The following is a 25,348-nucleotide window of genomic DNA, read 5'->3' as shown; positions in this document are numbered from 1 at the left end:
TTCAAGTTTGAGATTTACAGTCTATGAAAAACTCTGCTTGCTGTTGTTTGGCTCACTGTTTAATATTGAGTAATAAATGAAATATTCCCATTCGGATTTATGTTAAAAGCCCACTTAGGTGAGCTTTGTTGCCTAATAAAAGTCTCTTCAAACTATAAATGCTATAATGACCCAGTGATTTTAAAGAGGTCAGATTTACAAATTTCTGCTCACTGCAGCTTTCGGGGAAAGGGTTACTGTCGGGGCAGAGGGATCAGTCTAACTACAAATGTTTGTCAAGAACAAAGAGTGTGCAGAGAGAGGAGGGATGAATCATTTAATGAAGTCGGAAAACATTTCAAAGCAGATCTATAATATCTGACCTCATACTGTCATTGCTTGGCTCTGTTGTGAGTGTCTTTGTGTGCACTGCTGGTGCTCCTGCCTTCCCACCAATCGAAATGAGGCGTACTAATGTGTGTTTTTGTTTCACCAGAAAACCAGGATCCCCTTTAAGAAAATGTGGGTGCCATAATAACAGGTTTGTCACAAGCTTTTTGCAAAGCAGCCACATTTCTAATAGCAAATAGCAGCAAAACATGCAGCAAGATACAGCAGATAAACAACCAAAACATGCTCACACACACACACACACACACACACACACAGTTACACACACCCACACATGCTATAAATCAAATCCTAAAAACACACTTCTCGGCATGCAATTAACAAACTGCGTGTATTCATGTGAGAAACATGTTACATAATTTATCATCACATCAGTTCACACCACAGCGACCAATCACATTTAGAAACAAGAGAAGCATTTATTAAAAAGTAGAGTCGAGAAGTAAAACTGCTTTTGAAATAAGACACCACCACACACAGAGGGGACAGTCCATGATAGCAAAAGACCATATCTACTTCATTATAAATTCATATAACAAAATAGTTTGTTTCACTTTGTACAAAAATAGTCAACCCCCATTTCGAGTTGAGGAGAAAAAGTGCAGCATGCTAAAATTCAGATGAAGATGAGGATGACGAATCACAAAATGACACAATGCACAACAAAGAGCAACAAGTAACAAGTATTAACAGCAAGTTGTATAACTTCCTGAACAGAAAAGGGAAACCTGTCAACGTGCACACTGTTAACATGTTCAGACTGACGGACATATAGAAAGGAAGAAATAAATAAAAACATGCTCCTTTTGCATCCAACGCCATTCTTTAAAGCTTCGGTCACATAAAGTACTCTTGTGTTAATGTTCTAGTTCTAATGTTAATTTCTAAATATCCATCTATTATATTAAAAGACTGTGGCGCTGTTGATGTCTCTTAGTTCAAATGTGCTGCAGGAAAATGCAGCCATGTCCTTTAATCTTCAATGAGGATCAGTCATTGTGAGATATAAACCTCAGGGCCTTTATGGTGCCTGACATCATCTACCTGTCTGTTTTCATTGCAATTGTCCAACCATAGTTTAACAGTAATTAGTGTAAGTACGTAATCCTACATATTGAAGTAGTTTGGATGGAGTTGATTTTTACCCTTTAAAAACCAAAAAGAACAAAAGTGTAAAGAATGCATTAAATAGTGTCTGCTCTACTGTAAGCTGCTAGCTTACTACCTACAGCAGTATCCTAGCATTACCTCTAAGGCCAGTGCTTTGCACTCTACATTATTTTGTGGTTAAATTTTTTTAAAAACTGTTCACAACTAGCACAACCACTCTGTAGTTAGTAAGTAAGTAAGTAAGTAAAGTTTATTTATATAGCACCTTTCACAGATAAAATTGCAAAGTGCTTCACTTTAGTAATGGTATTTCCAGTATATCCAGTAGCCCTGGATGCTACTATACAAGGGTTTAGGCTAACATTAGTCTTAATCTGAGATAGTGATACGTGTGTCAAACATATCGGTTAGTCCTAATTCTAAAAGCCTTTTCTCTTTTAAGTTAAAAGTGAAACATACTGTCTGAAAATATGAACACTAATGCATAAATCTAGCTTTTGTAGCGTCCAATACGCGCTTGCAAAAAGATAAGTGAACGGTGAGTGAGCCGTTGGTTGCAATTCGCCACCGTCACCACTGGATGCCACTAAAACTTACACACTGAGCCCTTTACAGGTTATGTTTTAAAACGAGTCAGTTGGAAACACTATAGTCAGCCAGAGACGTTGTTTTTAACCAACTCATGGAGCAAATGTTGGCTTAGAAAGCTAGCTGATAAATAGCAACAGTTGCCATTCAAGCCAGCAAAATCAAATCCTTTTGAATCAATCAAAATTTACTAAGGATCTTGAGTGGTAAATTTGCCGTCGTTATTTTAAACTGCATATGTAATGTGCAAGCACAAAAAGCTTGACAGGCGTAACTAAGGGAGGTGGGGTTAAGCAAAACCTCAATTAAAACACATCAGAGCGCTTGCAAGATTTTATTTTACACTCCGCAGCTCGTGATGACATGGTTGCATGCTCCTTATGGTTTATGAAAGGGCCAGACTCGGCAGGAAGGGATGAAAATGTAAAACACCAGTAACTGTCCCACTGAGAAGTTTCTTTTCAAAGCCAGAAACAACAGAGACCTCTGGTGGGGTATTTTTTTAATTTTTATTTTGAGGCCTTTGTGAGAGAACACACAGCCTAAAATACAGTTTCTACATTCAAGTTTTGACTATGAGTCAAATTGGTAAAAGTGTTTTACCCAGCAGGATTTTCCAATTAAACCGAGGTCTGTGATTGAATGATTGATGCGTGGATTGACCAGCTGCTGCCCGTCGGGGCTGAAAAGGTCTCACCTCATGAATTTCTTGGGTTCGGTGGGAGGGGTCGGCGGGGGAAGAGGTTTGTTGGAGTTGAGTTCAAGGTGGTGGAGGGGGGAGTTGGGGATGGGCTCTAGGCGACTGGGCTGGGCTGGGGGTGGAGGTGGGGGCTGGGGGGGTTGCCCACTCCCTGAACCTGCCACGCCCACGCCCATACCTGCTGCCTCCATAGCCCTGACATTAGGAGAGCTGCTGAATCTGCTGGCTGCAGTTTTCTCATTCTTTCTCTTTTGCTACACAGAAAAAAAAAAAGAAAAGGAGGGGCATGGGGGTCAAAAAAGGAGCAAAATGGAAGACAAAAAAAATAATAAAAGATAAGAAGAAATGGAGGAAAAAAGGAGTACAGGGGTCTAGAGTTCGTAACAGTACATCCAGTACGAGACAGGAAGAGAGCAGCGTGCTAACTTATATTTAAAAGTTGATCGAAGCAGAGTGAATGGATCGATCTCAGGACTGGCATCACGCAGTCTTAAAGCAGCAGTAGCTCTGGGCAAAATGAAAGTTCAGATGAGGAGAGATGTGTCAGAGCAGAAAACATCTCACACTAACAAATGGCTTGGAAAGCAAAGGAGAGCTGGAGGAAAAGTCAGGAAGAACAATCGAATTGGGAGGAAGAATCACTTGCATATTTTACACGTACAAAACACATGATAAACGAAAACCAGCACACGATGAACACACAACACATATACAAATATGTGGAAAAAACACATGTAACAGCAAGGACAAAAATACTGGAAGTTATAGAACCAGAGAGATGGTGTCAACAGTTATATATACTGATCATGCAATGGGGACCATTCAACTCAGACATACTGTGAGAAATGAAATATCATGTTTTCCAGGAGCACTGGGAGCTTTAAAGGCCCTGAAAACATATTTTCTCAAACAGCCTCTTATTATGAGCACACAATTTCATGCCAAAGTTAGAAGAGTTTTGGTCATTTAACCTGCTAACGTAAAAGATTTTCTGTACTCCTTGTTTTTTGTGCTCTCCTCATGAAGTAGGTATGAAGGCATGAAGTAGGCAGGGCTAAATTGGAAAAATGTGACGTGACGTCCTTCCATGCACCAATCAGGATTTAGCCTCATAGCCTGACGACAGTTGTGGGGGTATTTTGCCAAGCCAATGTCAATCATTATTAAGTTTTTGAGTGTTAAAGAGAAGTTTCTGAAGTTTAACTTTTTGCTTATTTAATCATAAATATTTCATGTTTAAGTTATAACTTACAGGTTTTCAGGGCTTTTAAGGCATGTCAAATAAATGCGATGACACACTTTAACTCAACTAACTTACAAAAGCAGTAGTATCCCTTTAGATTTTAGATTAAATGCCATAATTTCCTCATATTTTGTTATTAAAAAATATATGAATGAATCCAGTTGCGATGAAAGTTGCTGATTTTATATGGTTGGTGGACTTGAGACTGTGGTCCTTACAATGTATCAGTGCTGCCTATTTCTATAGTGTAGGGTTTTTTTCTAATCAAATTTGAAGGCCATTTCACTTCAACAAACTTAAACTTAAAAATTATTAAAGTAAATGAGAATTTAGTGTTACATTTTGGCGGTGCATTGAATTTTAGATACCTTGACACCTTCATTCAATTGCTGTAAACAAGCAAGACCTTGGTAGGTACAACTGTTCATACCAGCGTTGCTGTAATTTAACAAATTAAAAAACACCAAATTTCCCTTTAATTTTGATGTTTCCTGTCCTCTTTCACTGTCCTTTGTGGCAATGTTTGTAGTAAAAAGAATCAAATTGTTAAAATAGTTTTCCATCGCCCTTTTACAATCTGCCATTGTCGTAAAGCTTATACAGTTTTTACTGGAACATCACACGCTGTCTTTTGCTGTAAAACAACTTCCCTTTGTGTTGTTGTGGCATTAAACAGCAGCAGACGTCCTGCTCAGTTCAACCTTGAAACACTCTAGTTTTCTCTCATCTGTTAACAGCGATTAGAGTAATTTTTGAAAATGACTGTGGTAATGATTCATGGTTGTTACAATGCAATAGTACCTTTTTTTAAAACTTCAGTACTGATTGTTCTTCTGATTGATCAGCACCGACGGATATGAAATGAGATGGAGTGGATATCATCTTTGCTATGTAGTAAAATAAAGCGACAGGCTTTTCAGAGTGCCCCTGTGTGTGGTGTGTTACAGGATATTCGGCCCTACCTTAATGAGCGGGTTGATAACTCCTACGTTAGGACTGGCGTTGAACACTTTGTTAAAGTTGGTCTCCCTGTTGACAAGTTCCAGTTGGTAGAACTTCTTATCGTCCTGGAGGAGGAAACTGTGTTAGCTGACAGCCAGAAAGGTTGCAGAAGGGGACTGTAAAAAAGACTGAAAATCACACATTTAATGAGTTCTGTCTGCTGACGTTGTTTAAGAGGCACACACACTTGACACTGCAGTTTCATGCCTAACAATTTTAAATGTCCTCTAGCTCTCCTTCATTTCTGGATTTGGGACCTGCGAGTTACCTTTGAAGCGCTCTATTGTCAGCGCTTTCCCTCAAAATGACTGCAGTGTGTGGATCTCAGACACAAGCCCATGACTCAGAAACCTCAATGGCAGCAAGCACTACACTGTGACAAATTGTAAGCTGATTTATGAAGTCACCTTTATGTGATTAGTGCAGTGGAACCGCAGTAGCTTTGTGTTATTGCCAACTATGCCCCAGACAAACCCAATGAAAACAGTGTATTGTATGTATGTATGACTTTATCCTTTGGATAAGAAAAAAACAATTCAGGCAGACAAGCTACTAGGTCGTTGGAAACAGATGCATTGTAGTAATTATTGATCTCTATTTAATTAGCTGTTGTAAAATTGCTTAGTCATTACAGGTTTTGGCCTTGAGCAGTTCTCATCCTGTCTTTCAGGCAGGCTGATTTGGTTAAGGAAACTCCCTTATCAAATGAGGCATGCCTCATGGCTGTATCTTGGGACCTATCTTATTCTCATTAGTATCTTATCTTATCTTTATAATTTACAGAGAATCTCTTTTGAATAGATGACCTTCAAGATTTCACACAGTAATACTGCATGTCCCAAAAATATTGCCAGGAAAAATGGTTTAATGGTTTAATTTGGTCAGTTAACTGTACTCATTCTAGGTCCGTCTGTAAGCTTTAAAGAGAAAGTTTAATATTTTGGGAAACATGCCTACATGCTTACATAACACCATTGTATCTGTGTATTTAGTATGGAGCCAAAGCCAGGAGGTGATAAGCCTAGCTTAGCATTAAGACTGGAAGTGGGAAGGAAAAAGCTACCAACACCACTATGATGCTCACAAATTAACATCTTGTATCTCATGTCTTTTACTCCTTGCCCAAGCAGGAGGGTGCAGCGACTTACTGGTGTCTCTGCAGGTTGCTGACTGGCAACCTCACAGTGATGGCAAGAGTCCAGGAAGTTACTGCACATGCCTGATTTAGATGTGTTGGTAGGAAACTTTAGAGAGACTCTGGTACTCTGCTTCCCACTGCCTCCAGTCTTTATGCTAAGCTAAATGAATCACCTACTGGCCCTAGATCCATACTAAGTACACAGGGACGAGAGTGGTATCAATCTTCTCATCTAAATGTTTGTAAGGAAGCGAAAAAATACTGTATATTTCCCAAAATGTTAAACTATTTACATAAAACTTTGCTAGGGGCGGTGGGTCAAAAGACAAATTAAACATCTCATTCATGCTTTTCATAATTTGAGACCAATTCTGAAATAAGGCCATCTATGTCTTTATTGGGTCTGTAAAATAAATCCATGCTCCACATTCCTTGCACTCAGAATATTGTAATTCCCTTTTTCCCCCCAATGAGAGGCACCTGTCATTTCAAAGACATGGGGAACAGTCTCTTATGAAAGCTTCACTTGGGAAATTTTGTGCTACTACATCTGAAATGGAAACAATACACATTAGATTGAATATTTCCTCCTTAATATACTCAAATTACCTCACCATATTACCTACCACCAGTTTCTTGACTAGAGATTCTCTCTCAGACACCATGTCCTTCAGCTCAGCGATGATCTGCAGATCCTCAGGACGACTCTCCCTGTTCCTGAACTTCTCCTCTGTTCCTTCCAGCCTGTAAGATGAGACAAAAAACACAAAAACATAAATATTGTGCACGAGAGATCCACTGAACACCATTCAGGCTTAGACATCTTATGTAAATACAGTAGTAAAGTAATGGAATTAAAACTTCTTCCTGAGGAGAAAGGCTGTGTGATCCAACCAGTTTCATCAGAAGAAAATATGTCAAAATATATGACATACACAAAAAAAAGGCAGTAAGGTGAACTTTTGAGATCATGCACTTGACAGTGTGTGTGTACCAGATGGAACGAGTTATGATTTAAGAGAATTTAATGCATATACTACAGGGAGTATAAAGATGAGGGATTAATAGGCTTTCGTTTTCATTAGCTTTTGATCAATAAAACAATAATTGTCCCTTCCCTTCCCTGCCCTGTCCTCTTCTCATCACAAAAAACATTAAGGGGGATGTACATTCAAATCAAAAACAGAGCTGCGCAGTTCCTCCATAGGTTGATGTTTTTTTCCTGTGAGTTATGAAAACTTTCAAAAATGCAGTAATGGATTTTTGTTATTTTCCAACTGGAATCACCACTTGTGTTAAACCTCTGATTCATTTCATATTCGGTGACATTTTCCCCAATGCAACAAAAGCACTAAAGATCGCAGAGCAGAAAAACATCCAATCTTAAGTGACACTGTTGGATGGAAAATAACTCATTTTTTGAAATTGAAATAATATTCAATACAAAGCCTTTCAAAGCCCCAACAGTAGCATATAATGTAGAGAACTAGTGTACTTTATTGATTTCAGAAATTTGTCTTTTAAAAGCTACACAACATATGATGTGAGTCATCAGTTGCTCACTACTTTATATCATAGCACTGTGTCAGCTGTGAAATTCGATATAGAGAAACGTTGTTAACTGTTAATCGGAGTGTAGTAAATATTACATTGATAATTCAGAGGTGGCTATTTTCAGCTATTGTTGCATGCACTCCTCTTTGTTAAAAGTTACAACATGAAACCCTCTGAGAACAAAAATTAACAAATATCTGAAGCTCAGTGACTTTGAGTAAAACAACAAAATACTGTAATATTAAACATGAACTGAGTTCTGTTACACGTGTATTTTTTTGGGTGTAGAGACGAGGTGTTCTCAGGAAATGTCAGTGGTTCTTTTTGATCAACAAGATTTCTCTGCATAATTAGCTAGGAGCCTATTTCTGGTCTTACCAATACCTGTGATACATACATGTGACAATGAGCTAAACAGCTTTCACTTCCCACACTGCCACAGTGCAACCCACTGAGGGGTATCTTTGTGACATTTATACCACAGTGTGAAGTCACACTTTCTTAAAGGCAGAGTACCAGAGAAACATGTCTTGCTGGTTCTCTCCAAGGACTGTCCGCCGTTGCACAGGAGCAGCCACTGGAGCACTGCTCACTGACACTGATGCATACTGATCTGCAGTTTCATCAGATATACTGTCTGTTGCTGTGCTGGCCCCTTCTGTGCACTTCTGATAGACGATTCATAGAGTTCCTCCTGCGCGCCGAACATTTTCTACAGCTCAAGCATCACAATCTCTTTTGCCGCTCTAGCAGGGTCCGTGTTTGGCAGGAACCGATTGTTTTATAGCAAAGAATCTTAAACATCATATTATCATTATCAACTATTATACACTCCTAAATTATGGGTGCTAATCTTGATGCACAATAATAAGCATTATTTAATTACTTAAAACAGTACTGAGTTGTTGGGTTTTTTTGTGGCCAATTTGGGGCTGAAGAAAATGCTGTAAACACAACGCTGACATTTTATCACCTTATAAAGTTTTAACAAAGTTGTTAGCAAACACTTGTCCATTTACATATCCAGCAGCCACAGAACTAAATTCGTCTGTTTGATATGTCTCTCTCTTCTCTTGCCCTGCCGACTGATTCGGTTTTGATTTTGTTTTTTGTGTGTTTCACACCCATACACTCCACTTACACTGACAGACACTTATCTTGTATATTTTGCTTAATTTACTTATTAAAATATCTAGTATTATTTTCAGACTGTGTGGTTTCCCTCTTTTGTCACTTACTGTTGAGCCAGGTTGCGACACCTTGTGAGGCTGCCTATTTACACATCAAGCAGACACTGAAGCAACAGTATTATTCTTGTTCACCAGTTGCTAACTTTGTATGTCTGCTGTGTTTGGTGCTGGCTAGGCTGTGTGCTGTAGTTTTATCAGAGCTTATTTGCTGAAATTACCCAGAAGCTCACTTTGATGAAAGCACCAACACTAAACCAAAACAGTAACGGATGGCAAGCCTTTTTAACATTTATTCCTTAGAACTTACTAGTCGCTATTTAAAAGCTACTAGTACTTATTTATTAGTTACTAGTAACTATTCCTGTTTTAAATTACTAGTAACAACTAGTTAGAAACTAGTACTTACTTTTTAGTGACTATGGTAGTCACTGTGGTAACTATTCCATTAGTTACTAGTCACTATTTTAAGCTACTCATGAATGTTTGAGTAAAGTTCTTTTTTTTTTTTTGTGAATGGGTTCAGAAAACTTAGTGTCTCTAAGTGATGTGCTTTTCAAGTTTGAATCATATTTTCCTTAAAAGTCACTTTGGCCTAGAATCTCTGTCATCCATTGAGAGCAGGTCACTATTTTTAGTTACTAGTAACTAATAGAATAGTTACTAGTAACAAGTCATTTTACTAGTAATTAAACTAGTAACCAAATACAATTTATTAGTAAGAATACAAATGTTATTAGTATCTTTTGGAATAGTTTCGGGTAACTACTAATGAATAGGTACTAGTATCTAAATAATGGATACTGGTATGTAAATAGTTTCTACTAACTATTCGAATGGTTACTAGTAACTAATGAATAGGTGATATCTGACCTGCAGAGCCCAATACATTTCAATTTCAAAAACTGAAATTAGTTACTAGTAACTAAAATATTGTTACTAGTAACTAAAAAATAAGTAGTAGTTTTAATCAATTGTTACTACTGGAATAGTTACTAGTAGCTAATGGAATTGTTAGTAGTGACTAATTAAGTACTAGTCGCTTTTAAAAAGCGACTAGTACGTTTTAAGGAATAAATGTTAAAATGTCTTGCCATAGTAACGTGGGCTTGAAAACCACAACAATGAGCTGAAAGATGCTTGAACTGCAGAGTTTGTTGATAATTCAGACTAGGTCACTATGAGCAACCTCTTTCACGTTATAAGTAGTCATTTAATACATTGTTAAGATCAGAAAATGTACTAGTGCAGCTTTTAATGTATGGTTTGAGTAAAGTAGTTTTTTTTTCTGAGTGGATTCCCGAAAACTTGTTATTGTCCTTAAAAGTGACTTTGGCCTAGAATCTCTGTAATACATTGAGAGCAGGAAAAACTATCTGAGGCTAACACTTCCAGAAAGACAACTTGTTCTGGAAACACCTCAAATGGAAACAAGACAAGGAGTTTATGGTCGTATCCAAATATTTAGAGTTTCTTTTTCTGCTTGATGCACAACATGTTGTTCCGTGTTATGTATGACTTCTTACTAGCCGGTTGAACTGTTGAGCTGAATTTCCTCTAGGCAGGAGCACACTGAGGCCAAATGTTTAGTGGCCATCTATTTCATGCCTGACTGCCACAGCATCAGCAACCCTCCACCGAGCAGGAAGATCCTCTGTCACACCCAGCTGGAGTGTCAGTGACACATGAAAGGCAAGGGAGTCTGGTGTCACATATGACTTTCATCCCTTTTTTTTAAGGTTTGTTTAAGATCACATGGACATAATTTTTCCAGGGATTGGACAAATGCATCTGCTATTGCTTGGTTTACATGCAAACATCATGCAAGCCATCAAACCGATTTTCCTTTGGGGTTCAGTATCTCGCTAAGCTTGTTAAACTGATGAGAGATATTGAACGGACTCTACTGCTACAAGCGTCAGTAGTAAAGCTTCACCAAGGTGTTGATGTGGTTTTTCTGGAAGTAGTAAATTTTTGGTGGTCTCTGTATTAACTTGATAACTTGGAGTCTCCAGATGCTGAAATCTAATATAACCCAAAGCTGACAACGACTGATGGTCAAGAGGAAGTGCTGGGTAAGTACTTCTGTTATCTTCACCACCTTCTGGTCGGGTGGTCTCTCATTGCTGCTGCTGTAGTTACTGCAGTAACTGCTGCAGTTATTGGCAGAATTAGCACAATCACTGTACTACATGTTATGTATTTTATACTACATAAATGATTCTCCCCTTTTGCAGACAGGTCAATGACCTGAAAGAACACAAACTCCAACTGTAAAGGAAATTTTGAATGTGCGGAAGCAGAGCACATCTTCCCCTCCACTAAATCCAGTCCTATTACAACTTACTGGCTAATGACATCCACTACTCTAATCTCATCAAGAAGCCAAATATAGTGGGTTGTAGCATAGCAATTTAGTAGTATGACATATATAGCTAACTAATAACAATTATTTACTGGTCCAGTTTGTTGCTTTAAGACATTTTTTGTTAACTGATATCTTTAGGAGGTGTATAAATCAAGAATCTCAGACACTAGAAAAAATTTGCTTCGACATACAGTATTTCATTGGAAACAATGGAGGCAGAAGAAAGTCTCTTATTATGTTAATTTAGGCATGATCATACAAAACAATACATACTGATTATGCAAACCTAACCATGACTTAAAGTGACTACAAACAAACATCCTATTTGTATAAAGATTTAAACAAGCACTCCCTTTTCCCTTTGATTATGTGATTGTCTAATAATTATAATAATCTATCTATCTAAAAGAAGAAAAAATAAGAAAGTTGTAAAAAGTCACATTAAGAGACCTTGATACTTTATGCCCCATATTAACAACAACACACAAACTTACAGTCTGCCTAAAGACTTTAAAGGCAGCACAGTATTATCTACACATGCCAGAGACAGCTACATCTTTTACAGGGCTGTCTGATTTGTGCGGTGACACTATACTTCATGCTTATTATACAAGAGGGACGTTAAGCTTCATAAATTTCCAACACTTTGTTTTTCACAATGAATTCGGGCTCTTGGACTGTGCTATCTGCTCCACTGGAGAAGAAATAGGTGTCTTGAGTGTTTAAGAGTTCTTGCTTGGTGTCCAGAGTATAATCTTTATAATCTTGCAAATCGTGAGATTTCACTGGTAATGTAGCAGAAAGCGAAAGCTTTGTTGATAGGGTTACCTGCAGTTTAATATACCTTACACACTGATCTGAGAACTGTGTTCATTGTGATCATATTGCAGTTCAGATGTGCGATTGTAAAGTTGAAATTCTGCTGATGTGACGACAAACTACATCTCTAGTTGGCATTAAGACTAAAACCCAAATGAACACAACCTGTAACCCACAGATTTCCAACTGCCAGAGGACCAACCAATAAGACACAGATGCAGGATATATACAAAATATTTAAATAGTCATTAAACCTAAATAGTGGCGCATTCTCAGCGGCTGTTTAGGGAGATGAGACAAGGCTATCGTCAACACAGCGATTAATTAGGTGGTTAAGGACAGAGATGGTGGTTAAGATTGATCTGTGTTTCAGTTAATTAGATGAAAAACAGTGCATCAGCACCAGAAATGCATCTTTACTGGTAAAGTGAAGAAACTGCCAGAAAAAAAAAACAGCTGACCATTGGAGTAAATTTGTGTGTGTGACTACACTCACTGTACAGGCAGTATCACTCCACTTTATTTTTATTGGGGGTATACTGATAAGTATTTAGATGTTTTTTCAAAAGGTCCATAAACTTGTTGGTCAGGTTATATTTATATATTTTGCTGTTCAAAGTATAAGCTGTACCACAAGAAACGGTGACAGTGAAGTGAAACTGAAAACCACTTACTTGTCACTGAATAGAAAGTGTAAAAAAAAGACTAACATGAAGAAAAAAGAAAGAAAATAATTAATAAAATTATATAAGATTGCATTGTAAAAAAGTGTGTTATATTCATTCTTTATTGGAAGATTGTTTTTTTTTTTTAATGTCTGTTATAGCGCCAATACTTGTTTCAATGCCAATTATTCCTTTTTCAGTTCAGGTTTTGTTTTCATTGCCAAATTTAATTTTCAATGCCAAAAGTCACTGTCCTGGCTCCATAATTCATCTCCACGATAAGTGAACAAACTCTATCATCTCTTAAATCTCCAGAAAAAGCTAGTATGTGTCTTTGGTAAGTAAAAACTTGACTAATTAGTAAAACTTATAGCAACATTATATATTTTTATATTGCTTATTTAGGATAAGCTCTGCTGTATAAGCCTATAGATTCTAGACATTTTCATTTTTATTTTTATGTCCAATCTTCCTCGTATAGTACGTGATATCCTCTTTAACTATTGATCCTGTGTATCACTGTGTGTACAGGAACAAATTGTCTTAACGTGGCATTTTTTTTCTAGATGTAATAACGGCCAACAAATGTGCATTTGCCTCACGAACGTGCTGTATTTGGATGAGCAGCCTCTCAGCAGGTGGCGCTTTGCTCTCAGCTGAGTCCGTCTGAAAGGAGGTCAGCTCTGAAGAGGACGCTAGCTCGCTGTTTATTTCCTGACTCTCTCCAACACTCACTCACTCACACTGCAGCATGTGAAGAAAGGAGTTTAACATGTGGCTGTTCCTTCTGTATCACACTCTGTTTGTATCTGCTGTCCTCTGTTTGTTGGTCTCTAAAACTTTCTCTTGAGGTTTAGTTTGGTTCATTTCCCTCAATGTGTGTCATCGCTAACATTAATCTACCTTTTCATCTTCAGTAATTCAGGAAAAAATTCCTTCCACTAACTAGATTGTCTGAACCCAGTCTCAGTAACCACCAGACCCTCCACTGTCCAGGCACTGATAGACACACACACAGACTCACGGCACTATCTTTGTGGGGACCCTTCATAGGCATAATTTATTCCCGAGCTCTTTACCCTAACATTAACCATCCCAGCTACAGGGCTAACCTTAATCCTTATCCTAACCCTGACCCTAAAACCAAGTCTTGACCTTCAAGCAGCACTTTGCAGCATTTTGGTCTCTACAAAGCTGTCGGGCGCCACATGTAGAGTGGGCTTCCGGTTTTTGCCCCCCTCCAATACGATGGCTCCGTTTGGATTCAACAGATGAACAAATCACAACAAAGTTCAGATGAAGACATCAGGCTCTGCTCACAGCATATAAGGACCAACTTTTCAGACAGACTGTACAAATGTTGACAGTTTAAGTGACGCAGCCATGTTGACGCACATCAGTAGTGCATACAGTAGCTGCCTAGGCAAACAGAAATCCAGGTTATTAAACTTTCACTCATAAACTGAAAACCTTTGATACCAATCTTTCATTAAGTTGGAATCAGTTGTCTGAAAAACACCAACTTGTCAGAGAAGATTTTTAGCTCAAAGACTCAGAGAGTCACAGAGCCATGTGTGAAAGCGTGCATAAAGGCACATTAAGCCACATGCATATGGATCAGTAGCACTAGACAATGCTGGCATTTGTGTTTCTCTTTCTTTAATCTTTGATTTCAGGGTGTAATTTTATCTTTTTGTGGGGTTTCTTTGTTTCGAAAATGGAATGCATTGTCTCCAGAAGAATGCGGTTCAGGTACAGCTTTGGGATGCAACGGTAAATCTCTCTTGGTGCAGCCTTTCACGGTGAGCCAGTTTCGTCGTGCACCGTCATGCTCGGTGCAGCTGTTTATAACGTATGACACAAGGAATACGATTAGCTGAGAAGAAAATAATTCATCACAGCTGCCTCCTATTTATACTCTACTTCACCTGATGCAAATGAAAATGAAAATAGTGTGCATGGATGCGTCTGAACCTTTATGTGTGTTTAGATATGCCGTTATTGTCTGTATTATACTGTGATTCTATAGTTCATTGTATGGACAAAAATAGGTTGACCTGCACACATGGCAACCATGGGTTAAGAATTAGATCAGTGGTATTCTTCTGGACCATAGACCTCAACTGCTGCATAGCTGTTTGAAGACCACACAAGCACACAGAGTCTTTGCAGTGTATACATACAGTATCTGAAGGGCGGAGATCTTGTCTTTGAGCACTTCCTGGGCTTTGTTAAAGTCTGACAGCATGTTCTGCGTCTCCCTGCTGTGGACGGCGTTCATTTCGGCAAGCTCCCTTTCATGCCTCTTCGTCAACTCTTGTTCGTGAGCCCTGAGGAGAGAGAATGGACAGGTGAGTGACTGAGAGGAGACTGAAGCTATAGACACTCGTTCATGATCGGATGACAGGTGTTCGTTAACACCTCAAACATGATTCTGGTAAAACAGACCTAACCACACAGATAAAAAGGCTGTAAAAATCTACCAAAACACTGATGGTGATTTGAACACAACTTATCTTCATAAGTGGCCGATAATAAGCGATCAGAACATAACAAAGTCAACACTTTGCGGTGGTGGAACAAGTATTCAGATCACTTACGAAGGAAAAGGTAGGAACAGAAAAATTTAAAAATATTAAGTAAGTCCTGCATTTAATATCTGCTTAAGTAAAATACAGAATCAGCCAAATTGACTAAATATCAAAAGTAAATGTACTAATTAGGTAGCAGAATTACCATTTTTAGTGTTGTATTATTATATATTTTATTATTGGATTATTATTACTGAACATGTGCACAGCATTTAATGTTGTAACTGGTCAATGTGAACCTAATTTTAAATAGTTATATAATGTTAATGTTAGCAACAATGTGTTGTGTTTAATATGTTAATTTAAATATTTTTAAAGTTTAAACTAGTAAAAATATCTGTCATATTAATGCAGCTGAGTAAATATTTTAGTAAAGTGTAAAGTAGCATCAAATAGAAATACTCAACTAAACTACAAGTATTTGAGAAAATGTAGTTAGTTACTTTCAACCACTGACGCTTTGAGCAAAGGCTTTACCTGTATCTTGTTGTTTTTGTACATAAGGATATTTGTAGCATATTTTATACTGCACACTATGAAATGATTTTGTAGCTAAAACACTAACCAAAACAAAAATCTTTCCAATTCATGTAGATGTTTAAATTAAGCCATGTCACAATTCAAGCTCCAGGACAGAGTAAAGCAAACCTCACTGACCAAAATATCCTTGGTGGCTCAGGAATAACACACATTTTATTTATTTATTTCTGAATGGTTTACATTTCCCTTTAAGACTTAATCAGGACCTCCAGACTCTCCTTCTCTGTCCATCTCTCTCAGGAGAAGCGAACATAATGGATTGTTTCACGGGGGAAACGTTGGTGAGATTAGAAAACGGAGACAGAGATGCACTGAAAGAATTCCTAGAACATAACTGCATGAAAACACACTATGAATGTAATTATGATCAAAAAATGACTTTTGAGTTTATGCAAAATAACAGAAACAGGACACAATAAGACAACATGAAAATGCACCAAAACATAATGTGGAATGACTTAAGTGCAAAATATGACATAAATATGACTTGATGTACACATAATATGCAAGAGTGTATTAACTAAATGTTCAATTTGCAAATGTGAAACGTTTTGCGTCGGGAGGAAAGGAGCTAAAGAAAGAGTAAGATGATGGAAAACAGGAATAGAAGATGATGATAATTAAATGAGGAGGAGAAAAAGGTTGATGAAAGGGATGTGAGGGAGGATGGAGGAGAACGTGGATGTCTGTCTTCCTCTCGCTCTGACTGGGCCAACTCTCCCCGAGGGGCGCACATCTTATCTCTCTCTCTGCTTCCTCTTTATTTATTTATCAGCCTATTTTTATCCCTGTGACCAGGATTCAGACGGGGAGTTACGTAATAGAAGGAGAAATGTGCTGCGCATGGGCCTGGCAGCAGAGAGAGAGGACGCATATACAGGGCTAGCAGCTCGCGAGTTAACGATAGCGAAATAAAGCACCAATGGGAGCAGTCATCAAACATACACGCATGCAGGAAAACCTTCAAACGCACACACATAAATCAATGGCTACAGACTGATTCTAATGAGTAGCTGGACCATATTAGCCATACAGCGCTTTGAAAAATTCATAACATGCCGCAGGGAACAACAAGATTATAGATTCCATTTTGCTTTTACCCTAAATAACCTTCACATCTCTTAATCAATGGGCTCCTGACACTGGTCGAAAGAGAGAGAGAGAGGCAGACAACGACAGTGAGAGAGAGAGACTGATTCGCCCCGTTTGTGCTTTTCTTTCTCCCTCTTTTATCTCGGTGTGTTTTCATCAGGACCGGAGCAGAGTAGGATTGCAGAAACTATCGTCATCCGAACATAACAAGAGAAGTCAAATTCAGCAGCATGTGCTGATGACAGGGGCCACCCAGAGCAGGCAGGGCTGAGTGCGTGCATCTGTGTGTGTGATGTCGGCTGTATCCGTCAGTAATAATGTGTGTAACAGGGGACAGCATGTGAAGAACAAAAAAATTGGTAATAGCTACATTGAGAGTAAAGACGAGGGAAAAGAGAAGACAACTTCTTCAAACTTATAGGCAGCCTTTATCAGCCCAAACTTTACAGAAAATGACATCATATCGACCTTGCTATTGGTCTGGTAAGGGAACTAATCATTAGTGCTTATTGACAAAAATGGAGGCAAAGAAGATTAAAAATAAGGAACTCAAGGACCACCGATCTGAATTCATGAGAAAAATATTCAGTAGTTTGGTTGCCAGGTTACAGTGTATTAAGATAAAGTGCACGGTGAACACACGGCGTCGATACTTCTTGTATAGATGTGTGTGAGATGAAGATACAAAGTCCAAATGTGTGACCATGAATTTTGCAGACACAGACATAAACTAAATCTGGCACGCAGAAATAAGACACAAACTCACTGTTTGGTAGCTACAGTCTTTTAAAAGGCTCTGAAGAGTAAGACGTTACTTTTCTAATATACACGATGGCACATGAACGCACCATAGATATTCAGATCAACCTGTGCTTTCAACTGCAATAACTTACCCTTGTAGAATATAAAACAAAACGAATGCATTGCTATCTAGTCTCTGTTAAATGTGTGTGAAGTGGGACAGTCTGCCCCATAAAGGAAACCACTTTATAATATGAATGGGGGAAAAAGTGCTTGTGGAGTTATTGGACATGAAATCAAATCAGCAGAGCTCCGGGAAGCGTCCAAATCTTTTCATTGGCTATGAACAGAAGTTTGAACCAAGGGTTTCATTTCAGTATTGTTCTGAATCGTGTTCTGCTCCGAGCGCTGAGCCATACCTGATCTGCTGATTGGCTTCGCTGCGGATCTTCAGCACCTCCTTGCCCTTCAACTCCAGCTCTTTAGTCAGAGTGCTGATATTCTCATTGAGTGTGTGGATCTGGTGGTCCAGCTGAGCGATGTGGTTCTTCCTCCTGGAGACCTCCTCCTGCAGCTCAGTGATCCGGCCCAACAGCTCACGCTCCTAGGAAGGGGTTCGAAGAAAAAAATATATCCGTGACGTTCATTTTCACACGTTAATTAAAAGCTGAGGTCTGTATGTAAAAATGGGTGTGTAATATAACATAATCATGTTGTAAGCAATCAGTTTCTTGTTATTATTGGTCTTAACAGCAGAAAACTCGTACAATTTCATTCACAGTGCTGAGGTTGACCAGAGTTTCATCGGTGTACAGCTCTGGTGAATGAATTATGAGATATTGTGCGTGATAACATTCAGAATAGACTGAAAGGGTTATTCTTACATTTTGTCTTTAAATGCTCTGGCAATTTATCAGACCTTTTTCCCCCATTTTAATGAGGTAACACTGCTGCAAGGTGAGCTGAAGCTATTCAGATGAGACAATGGATATTGAACACAGCTATGTGAATAAAAGCCGTTTCTTTGTGCTACAAGGCAATCTGTTTTTGTGACATTGCACACACAATGTGTATTGAATTGTCGTTACCAGTGAGGCTTCATGAAAGAGTTTTGGTTTCTTGGTAAATGTACCGTATTTTAGTTTATGTAACATGCTATATTTATGTAATTGTTCGTGGACAACATTTTAAAGGCCACTTTCAACATAATCCATGCAATTCAATAGCATCACAAGTTACAGTAACAGAGTTAAATCAACCTTTCTGAAAAGGTTTGAACATTTATTGAAGTGAGTGTGGCTGGGTGTACATTCATTATATACTGGAAAACCAGTATAACAAATAAACTGGAACTAAAATTTGGAAACCCATTGTTTAATTAAGATTAAATGTTGTTTCTTCATGTGTGTTTGAAATGTGTTAGAGTCATAGACAGCACAGACTGGACCCATAGTTATATAAAATAATTCATTTAAAATATGTCAAATAAGGCTGTTAAATGCTGATAAACTGACAATGAATGGGAACATTCATTATCTTTCAATGTCCAACAGTGAATTGTAATATATAAATACAAGTGTTGACGAGGTCACGCTTGCTGTTAACATGAATGCGCTTTATGGTTACCATTTTAATTATAATATGCACTTTCAATTTTATTCAATTCAATTTTATTTCTATAGTGCCAATTCATAACAAAGTTATCTCACTGCACTTTTCATATAGAGCAGACTGTACTGTCTAGACTGTACTCTTCGTAATATTATTATAAGAGACCCAACAACAACTTCACATTATTACTCAAGGGCCACTTAAAAAGGCTTGAATAGAACAAAAGTACATGTGCTATGACATCTCTTAGACCTTTAATTTGTAACAGGATAGTGGCAATTCTGCTTGTTTCTAAAGGTTGCAGTGTTTGTGACTAATGCAAAGCTCGCTGCTAAAATGCAATCCATGTAAACAATGACCAACTATCAAAATTACTCATGACCCCCTGCAGAGCTGCTCTTTTCTTCTGAGCTCCTCAATGAAACAAAAGATCTTGGCTTACATACAGGGGAGTCATGAAATGAACAAGTGATTGTCTCCACAGGGTGCGAGTGAACAATGCGTAGTTTTAACACAACACTCAACCTATAAGGATTAAATAACTCACTACTTCTAAATCTTGGTAAATTATTAAGGCTTTTAACTTGTAATCCTTAAAATTTCAGTCCTGGTTAGGAAGCATTTAAGTTTTTGTTGTTTATAGAATCTCATCCGGTTTATAGGATAAAGCTTTTCTATATTCTATAAGCCTGATATATATTTTATTCCTCTGTGCCACAGAGCTCTATTGTTTTTTAAAAACTGAGTCACACCACTGCACCGACATGTTTCTCGATTACGCTGAACCTGGGAACTGCCATAAATACTCACTAGAGCTTCAAATGTGTATTAATGCCCGGCTGAAAATAGTCTCCAACAAAAACACCATTTACTCCTGTGTAGGTAATGTTTCATAATAACTACAGGGCCCAGATGTTCTTAAAAATAAAACTACATGAGTGACCGGTCATCAGCAGAGACCAATGAATCCCGCACATTGTTGGTCACTTGTGCTTATTTTAAAAACACCATTTTGATCTGAATTTTAAAGGTCTGAGGACTGAAATGTTATTTGTTGTAAACTGAGCACAAGTGACAGACTGTGCAGGATTATTTGGTTCCTTCTCAGTCAACAGTTTTTGATCCTTGGCATCATGCTGTGCAAGTACTTTGTTGATATCATATAAATAAAATCACTTCATAAGATGTCAAAATTAAAGAATATGATCTTGCTTTAGTTTTTCATTAGAATCTACCATCCATCAACATGCAAAACTGTCAAGTTCAGTGTTAAATGCCACATCATGATGGGACGCTGACTGGGCCTTGTTTGACAAATTGATCATTATTATTAGAGGCTTGAATGAAGAGGCACAAAAAGGCCAATATGTGATCTGAAGACTCCCAGTAGAGGGTAACTTAACTCCATCACAATTAGATTAAATAATGTCGAGTTATTGTCCACTAATGACTCCCCACTTTGCAAAAATCTCATTCCACTTGCTTCTATAACAATTTGTGCCAAGGGCTATGTTCAGATATCCAAAAGCCATAATCTTGTATAACAGCCTCATAGTCACAAACTCCCATCTCACAATCTGTCTCTATCTGAGTCTCCCTCAACATTTAATTTAATGTCATAGGCTGATGGCTGCTGTCAATAAACCCAGCAATGCAATTAAGCACAATGGGGACATGACAGATTAATCTTTAATGACTCATTTACTCATTTCACTCTCCATCTCGTGGCTCCTGGCTTCATTTTGGGGAAAGGGGAAGCACAAAAGCAAAGCAAAAGACAAAACAAAAAACAAGCATACAAGAAGGGGATAAAAAAGCTGGCAGAAAAAATGAAAGGAAGAAAAAGAAAGAAATTGGTTCCTTTCAGCGCATTCAGAACACTCTGAAAGGTATGTATTGCATGGAGACTTTTTTCAAGGTCTAATCTTATCACATTACAGCAGATATCTCTGTTCGATGTTCACATTCATGGCCGACGACCAATGAGATAAAACTGCTGGTGTTGATTGGGGGCTTTTGGGGGGCATGTCTTTTACACGTTCTCCTCCACCACAATCAACTAACATATAAGCAAACATCACTGAAAAGGAGAATAGGTGCACCATTTTTGCTCTTTTCCAGTCCCCTCTCTCTTCCCATTTTAAACCTTTGAAAAATAAATAAGTTATTAAAATATTTATCAAGGACGGACATTAGCTGTCTGAATCTCTGGACTGTATTAGAGTGTGATTTCCTGATCTACTGAAAATGGATTTTTATTTAATTAAAGATGATGGGTTATTTGGACATATCATCAATCCTGTATGACTGGTCATATATTATATAATTAATTATTAGAACCACACTGGTTCTTTATAGAATACCATTAAGGTGAACCTGTTTTGTTTCATTATGATTGTGAATTTTATCCATAGTCTAGTGTTACACTTTCTGATAACAATTCACAGGCCTTTACAGTCCGTCAACAGTATGCTAAATCTTCTGCAACACACTGAATGATCCAATGGTTTGAGCTTGGTCATATTTTAAGGCCTTCTTAGTGTGAGTGATGGTGTCCTAAATAATCACACTATTTTCTGCCAAAGTTATGGCAGTTCTGGTTATTTCACATGGGGGATTTGTATTTTTTCATGCATTTTTTTTGTGTGCTCTCCTCACTAGTTGAAATTGAAGTGGGTGGAGCTTCAGGTTCATTTTCTTACTAAAACCTCTAAGCATTGTGCCCTTACTATCTAACTGCCAAAATCCACATGAGGCAAGAGGGGAGTTGATAAAAATGCAGTGTGCGCTCACAGCAATAAGCTTATCGAGTAGTACCAAGTGGTGCAACAAGGGCTTTGTGGACTTTTTTGCCCTGGGTTTTGGCTTTTCATTTAAATCAGTCTGCCTACCTTATTGAGGTTGTTGGGGCTGTATGCAGCCTGAGTGGAAGACAGTAGACGCCACTCAGGACTGAAATGAGTACTGCCACCTTGGATTATTTCATGTAAACAAATAATTTAGTCCTATTCTTTTTAACAGTGAATATTTTCCTAAAAAGACGCTAAAATTGAGCATCAATCAAATCAGTGAAGATGCAAAACACACTTGGTCTATCATAAAGTATCTCTATCATGCAAACTAAACTTTATTTGTTAGCACATTAACAAATTTAATTTTGAAACCAAACCTACGCCCCTTGAGAGAAAAATTTTTTCAGAGGCTTTAAAATAGCTGGAGATCAGTAAAATATCTTGGCCGCTCTCAGTTTGCCCATATAATAAACAACTGGATTTCAAAGACCATATTGTTCCATTTAAGCGAGGAGAAGAAAAGAATGAGGGGGTGAAAATAATAAAATACTGGACTGAGACACCAGAGCCATATGAGAAAATGACAGCGTTTCTAAGTTCCTTTACATAAACTGATAAAAAAAAGTTCAGAGTGAAACCTTACATCAAACACAACAAAAGAAACACTTTGTCACAAACACTAAAATGACATCAAAAACAGAAAAATATCATGGAAATAGAACAGAATAGATATTGGATGTCAGGAGATGCTGATGATGTGATAATTGATCAGACAGCTCTGTTAGATCAAACAAGTTAAGTATCTCCAGTGAGACAGATGACATTGTACACACACACACTACTTCATCAGCCTCTTCCTCCCCTACTGTTAAGTAATTGGAGGTATAAAAACATTACCTAACACAGCGTGACAACTGTCTGTTGCTGCTGAGCTCTTCCACTCTGATGACTCAACTCAGGAAGTTTTAGTTTATAAGCCATTAGGGGTCCGGCGTAGTAAACAAGAAATTAATGTAAACACAAACTCTCAGGTCTCCGCCTCTGAATTTATACGTTGTGTATGCAGCACTTCAACATAAATGAATCATTAAATCAGACCATCTGGTTTCTTACACTGTATTTTATAAGTTTAACTTTATTACCTCAAAAGGAAATTCACTCGGCAGGCTCCAGTTTATGCCATGAAATCTGATGGATTAATTTAAAGCACAAAGGGAGACAAGCACCAGATGGATGGTAGGACAGAAAGAATAAAGCCACTTTCAAATCAGGATTGCCAAACAGTGACCCGCCTACGACACACCTAACTTAACTGTAATGTTCCCAATTCAAATCTCTCTCTGCCTTCACACTTGTTCTCTGCCAACCTGTTCTTACTCCCCAGTTGTCACATACGGACACATGGTCTAGACCCGTCGGTGTCAGTTTGTAACGCACTGGGTATCCCTACAGCATCATAGTTCAACGCAGAGGGAGAAACCCTGTAGCGTCACTTTTGATTGGTAAAGGTAGGTATCCTATATAACTGAAAAGACTGAGTAAGGAAGCAGCTGGGGTGGATGGAGGGCAGGAGACTGGACTTTCAACCAGGAAACTGGTGTTCGATTCCCTTGTGAAACAAAAAAGTCAACATTAAATGTTTTTATTTAAGTTGCGTAGGAGTAAATTGGGTACGCAATGTTCCGTAAGTTCTAGGGGTGGGAATCTCTGGGCACCTCAAGATTCAATTACGATTCAGAGGGCTGCGATTAGAAAACGATTATCAATGCATCGTGATATTTTTTTTCTATACAGGATCTCTGGATAATTACTAAGAATTACATTTTGCGCATTAAAATCCAAAAGAAACATCTCCTAAGTAGCTTAAAAGGACTAGCTCGGTCACTCTCTCTCAGTCGCTTGGTGTCTGAAAGGCCCATTACATAAAGAGCTCGCCAAGCGTTGAGTGTTACCGCGCTTGCACAGTGTGCAAGTTAAAATCATAACTTGCACATTGATATTAATGATTGTGGAACACTGGTCTCTCTGTTACGTGCACGCCACAGATGGTCCGGGTGCAGCACTTCCGCGAGTTCCACCAAAATTACCTTATAAATGAACATTTAAATAATCGATGTTTGGAAATTTGTTAATGGAGTGAATTTTCCATGTCGGCATCGCAATGCATCTAAGAATCAATTTTTTCTCCCACCCCTAGTAAGTTAACTGATGTGACTGAGTTAACTTACTGTTACTCTGTAACAGTAACAGTTACTGTACTATTATTACTTTTCCCAGTAACTAGTAGTATAATACTTGTAGACACTCCGGCAGCTACTGCCAGTGATGCTTGGACTTGTCGGAGAGAGTTGCATTAAGCAATGTAGCATTTTGTAAAAATACTGAATACTGCTACATGTGCAGAAAAACACTAGTTCAAAATTCGGGATTTATTTGCTTTATTTTTTTATTTCAGCCGGTGGCGTTAAGAAACAGTCGGGAAAGACTGCTTTGTTTTGGGGGGGTAGGGGTGGTGGTGAAAGTAATAGAGTAATGTAACAAGTAACGTAACTAGTTACTTTTATCTCCCAGTCATAAGTAAAGTAATATTATTACTTTTTTAAGGAGTAACTAGTAATTTATTTCAATTTAACTTGCCCAACACTGCTTACAGAATATATTCATCACAGGTTGCCTTTCCACTATTTGTATTTCACCACATAGTATAGAAAGTTCAGTATGACAGTTTAAATTTATCACTACACAATTACCCAACGAAGGTTAAAATCAAGGGCAACTGGACTTGGTTGAAGATACTGGAAGACGTTTCGTCCCTCATCCAAAGGACTTCTTCAGTTCTGACTGATTCTATGGCCTTTTTCTTTTATCCGCTGGTATCCGAAAAGCAATCTAGTGTATGCGGTCCAATGCAGTGAGGAATGCACAGACCTGTATATTGGGGAGACTAAACAACCACTACACAAATGCATGGCTCAACACAGAAGGGCCAACTCCTCAGGTCAAGACTCTGCAGTCTACTTACATCTGAAGGACAGAGGACACTCGTTTGAGGACCACCAGGTGCACATTTTAGACAGAGAAGATGGATGGTTTGAAAGAGGTGTCAAGGAAGCCATCTACACCAGGGTTGAGAAGCCGTCATTGAACAGGGGAGGGGGTCTACGCCACCACTTATCCCCCACTTACAATGCTGTCCTTTCATCACTTCCCAGGAAAC

The 25,348-nt window shown here is 38.2% G+C and overlaps 1 protein-coding gene across 5 annotated transcripts in view; it reads right to left on the bottom strand.

The window, feature by feature from the left end:
- The window catches only part of fam184ab (family with sequence similarity 184 member Ab), a 144,826-nt gene that overhangs the window by 6,032 nt on the left and 113,446 nt on the right, over nt 1–25,348 (bottom strand). For 2 of the 5 annotated variants that reach the window (XM_046061143.1, XM_046061145.1), the window contains exons 17-21: nt 18,148–18,332; nt 14,948–15,094; nt 6,786–6,915; nt 4,994–5,098; nt 2,786–3,042 (exon numbers count right to left, since the gene is read on the bottom strand). In XM_046061143.1, the coding sequence (XP_045917099.1) occupies nt 2,786–3,042; nt 4,994–5,098; nt 6,786–6,915; nt 14,948–15,094; nt 18,148–18,332 (824 nt within the window). Of the gene's footprint in view, nt 1–2,408; nt 3,043–4,993; nt 5,099–6,785; nt 6,916–14,947; nt 15,095–18,147; nt 18,333–25,348 lie in introns of those variants that run through there. The other 3 variants (XM_046061144.1, XM_046061146.1, XM_046061147.1) reach the window with 2 other exon arrangements.

This window comes from Micropterus dolomieu, linkage group LG10, assembly GCF_021292245.1.
Source record: "Micropterus dolomieu isolate WLL.071019.BEF.003 ecotype Adirondacks linkage group LG10, ASM2129224v1, whole genome shotgun sequence".
NCBI lineage: Eukaryota > Metazoa > Chordata > Actinopteri > Centrarchiformes > Centrarchidae > Micropterus > Micropterus dolomieu.
Note: the sequence above shows the minus strand (reverse complement) of the source record. Positions and strands in the feature narration are given on the sequence as shown.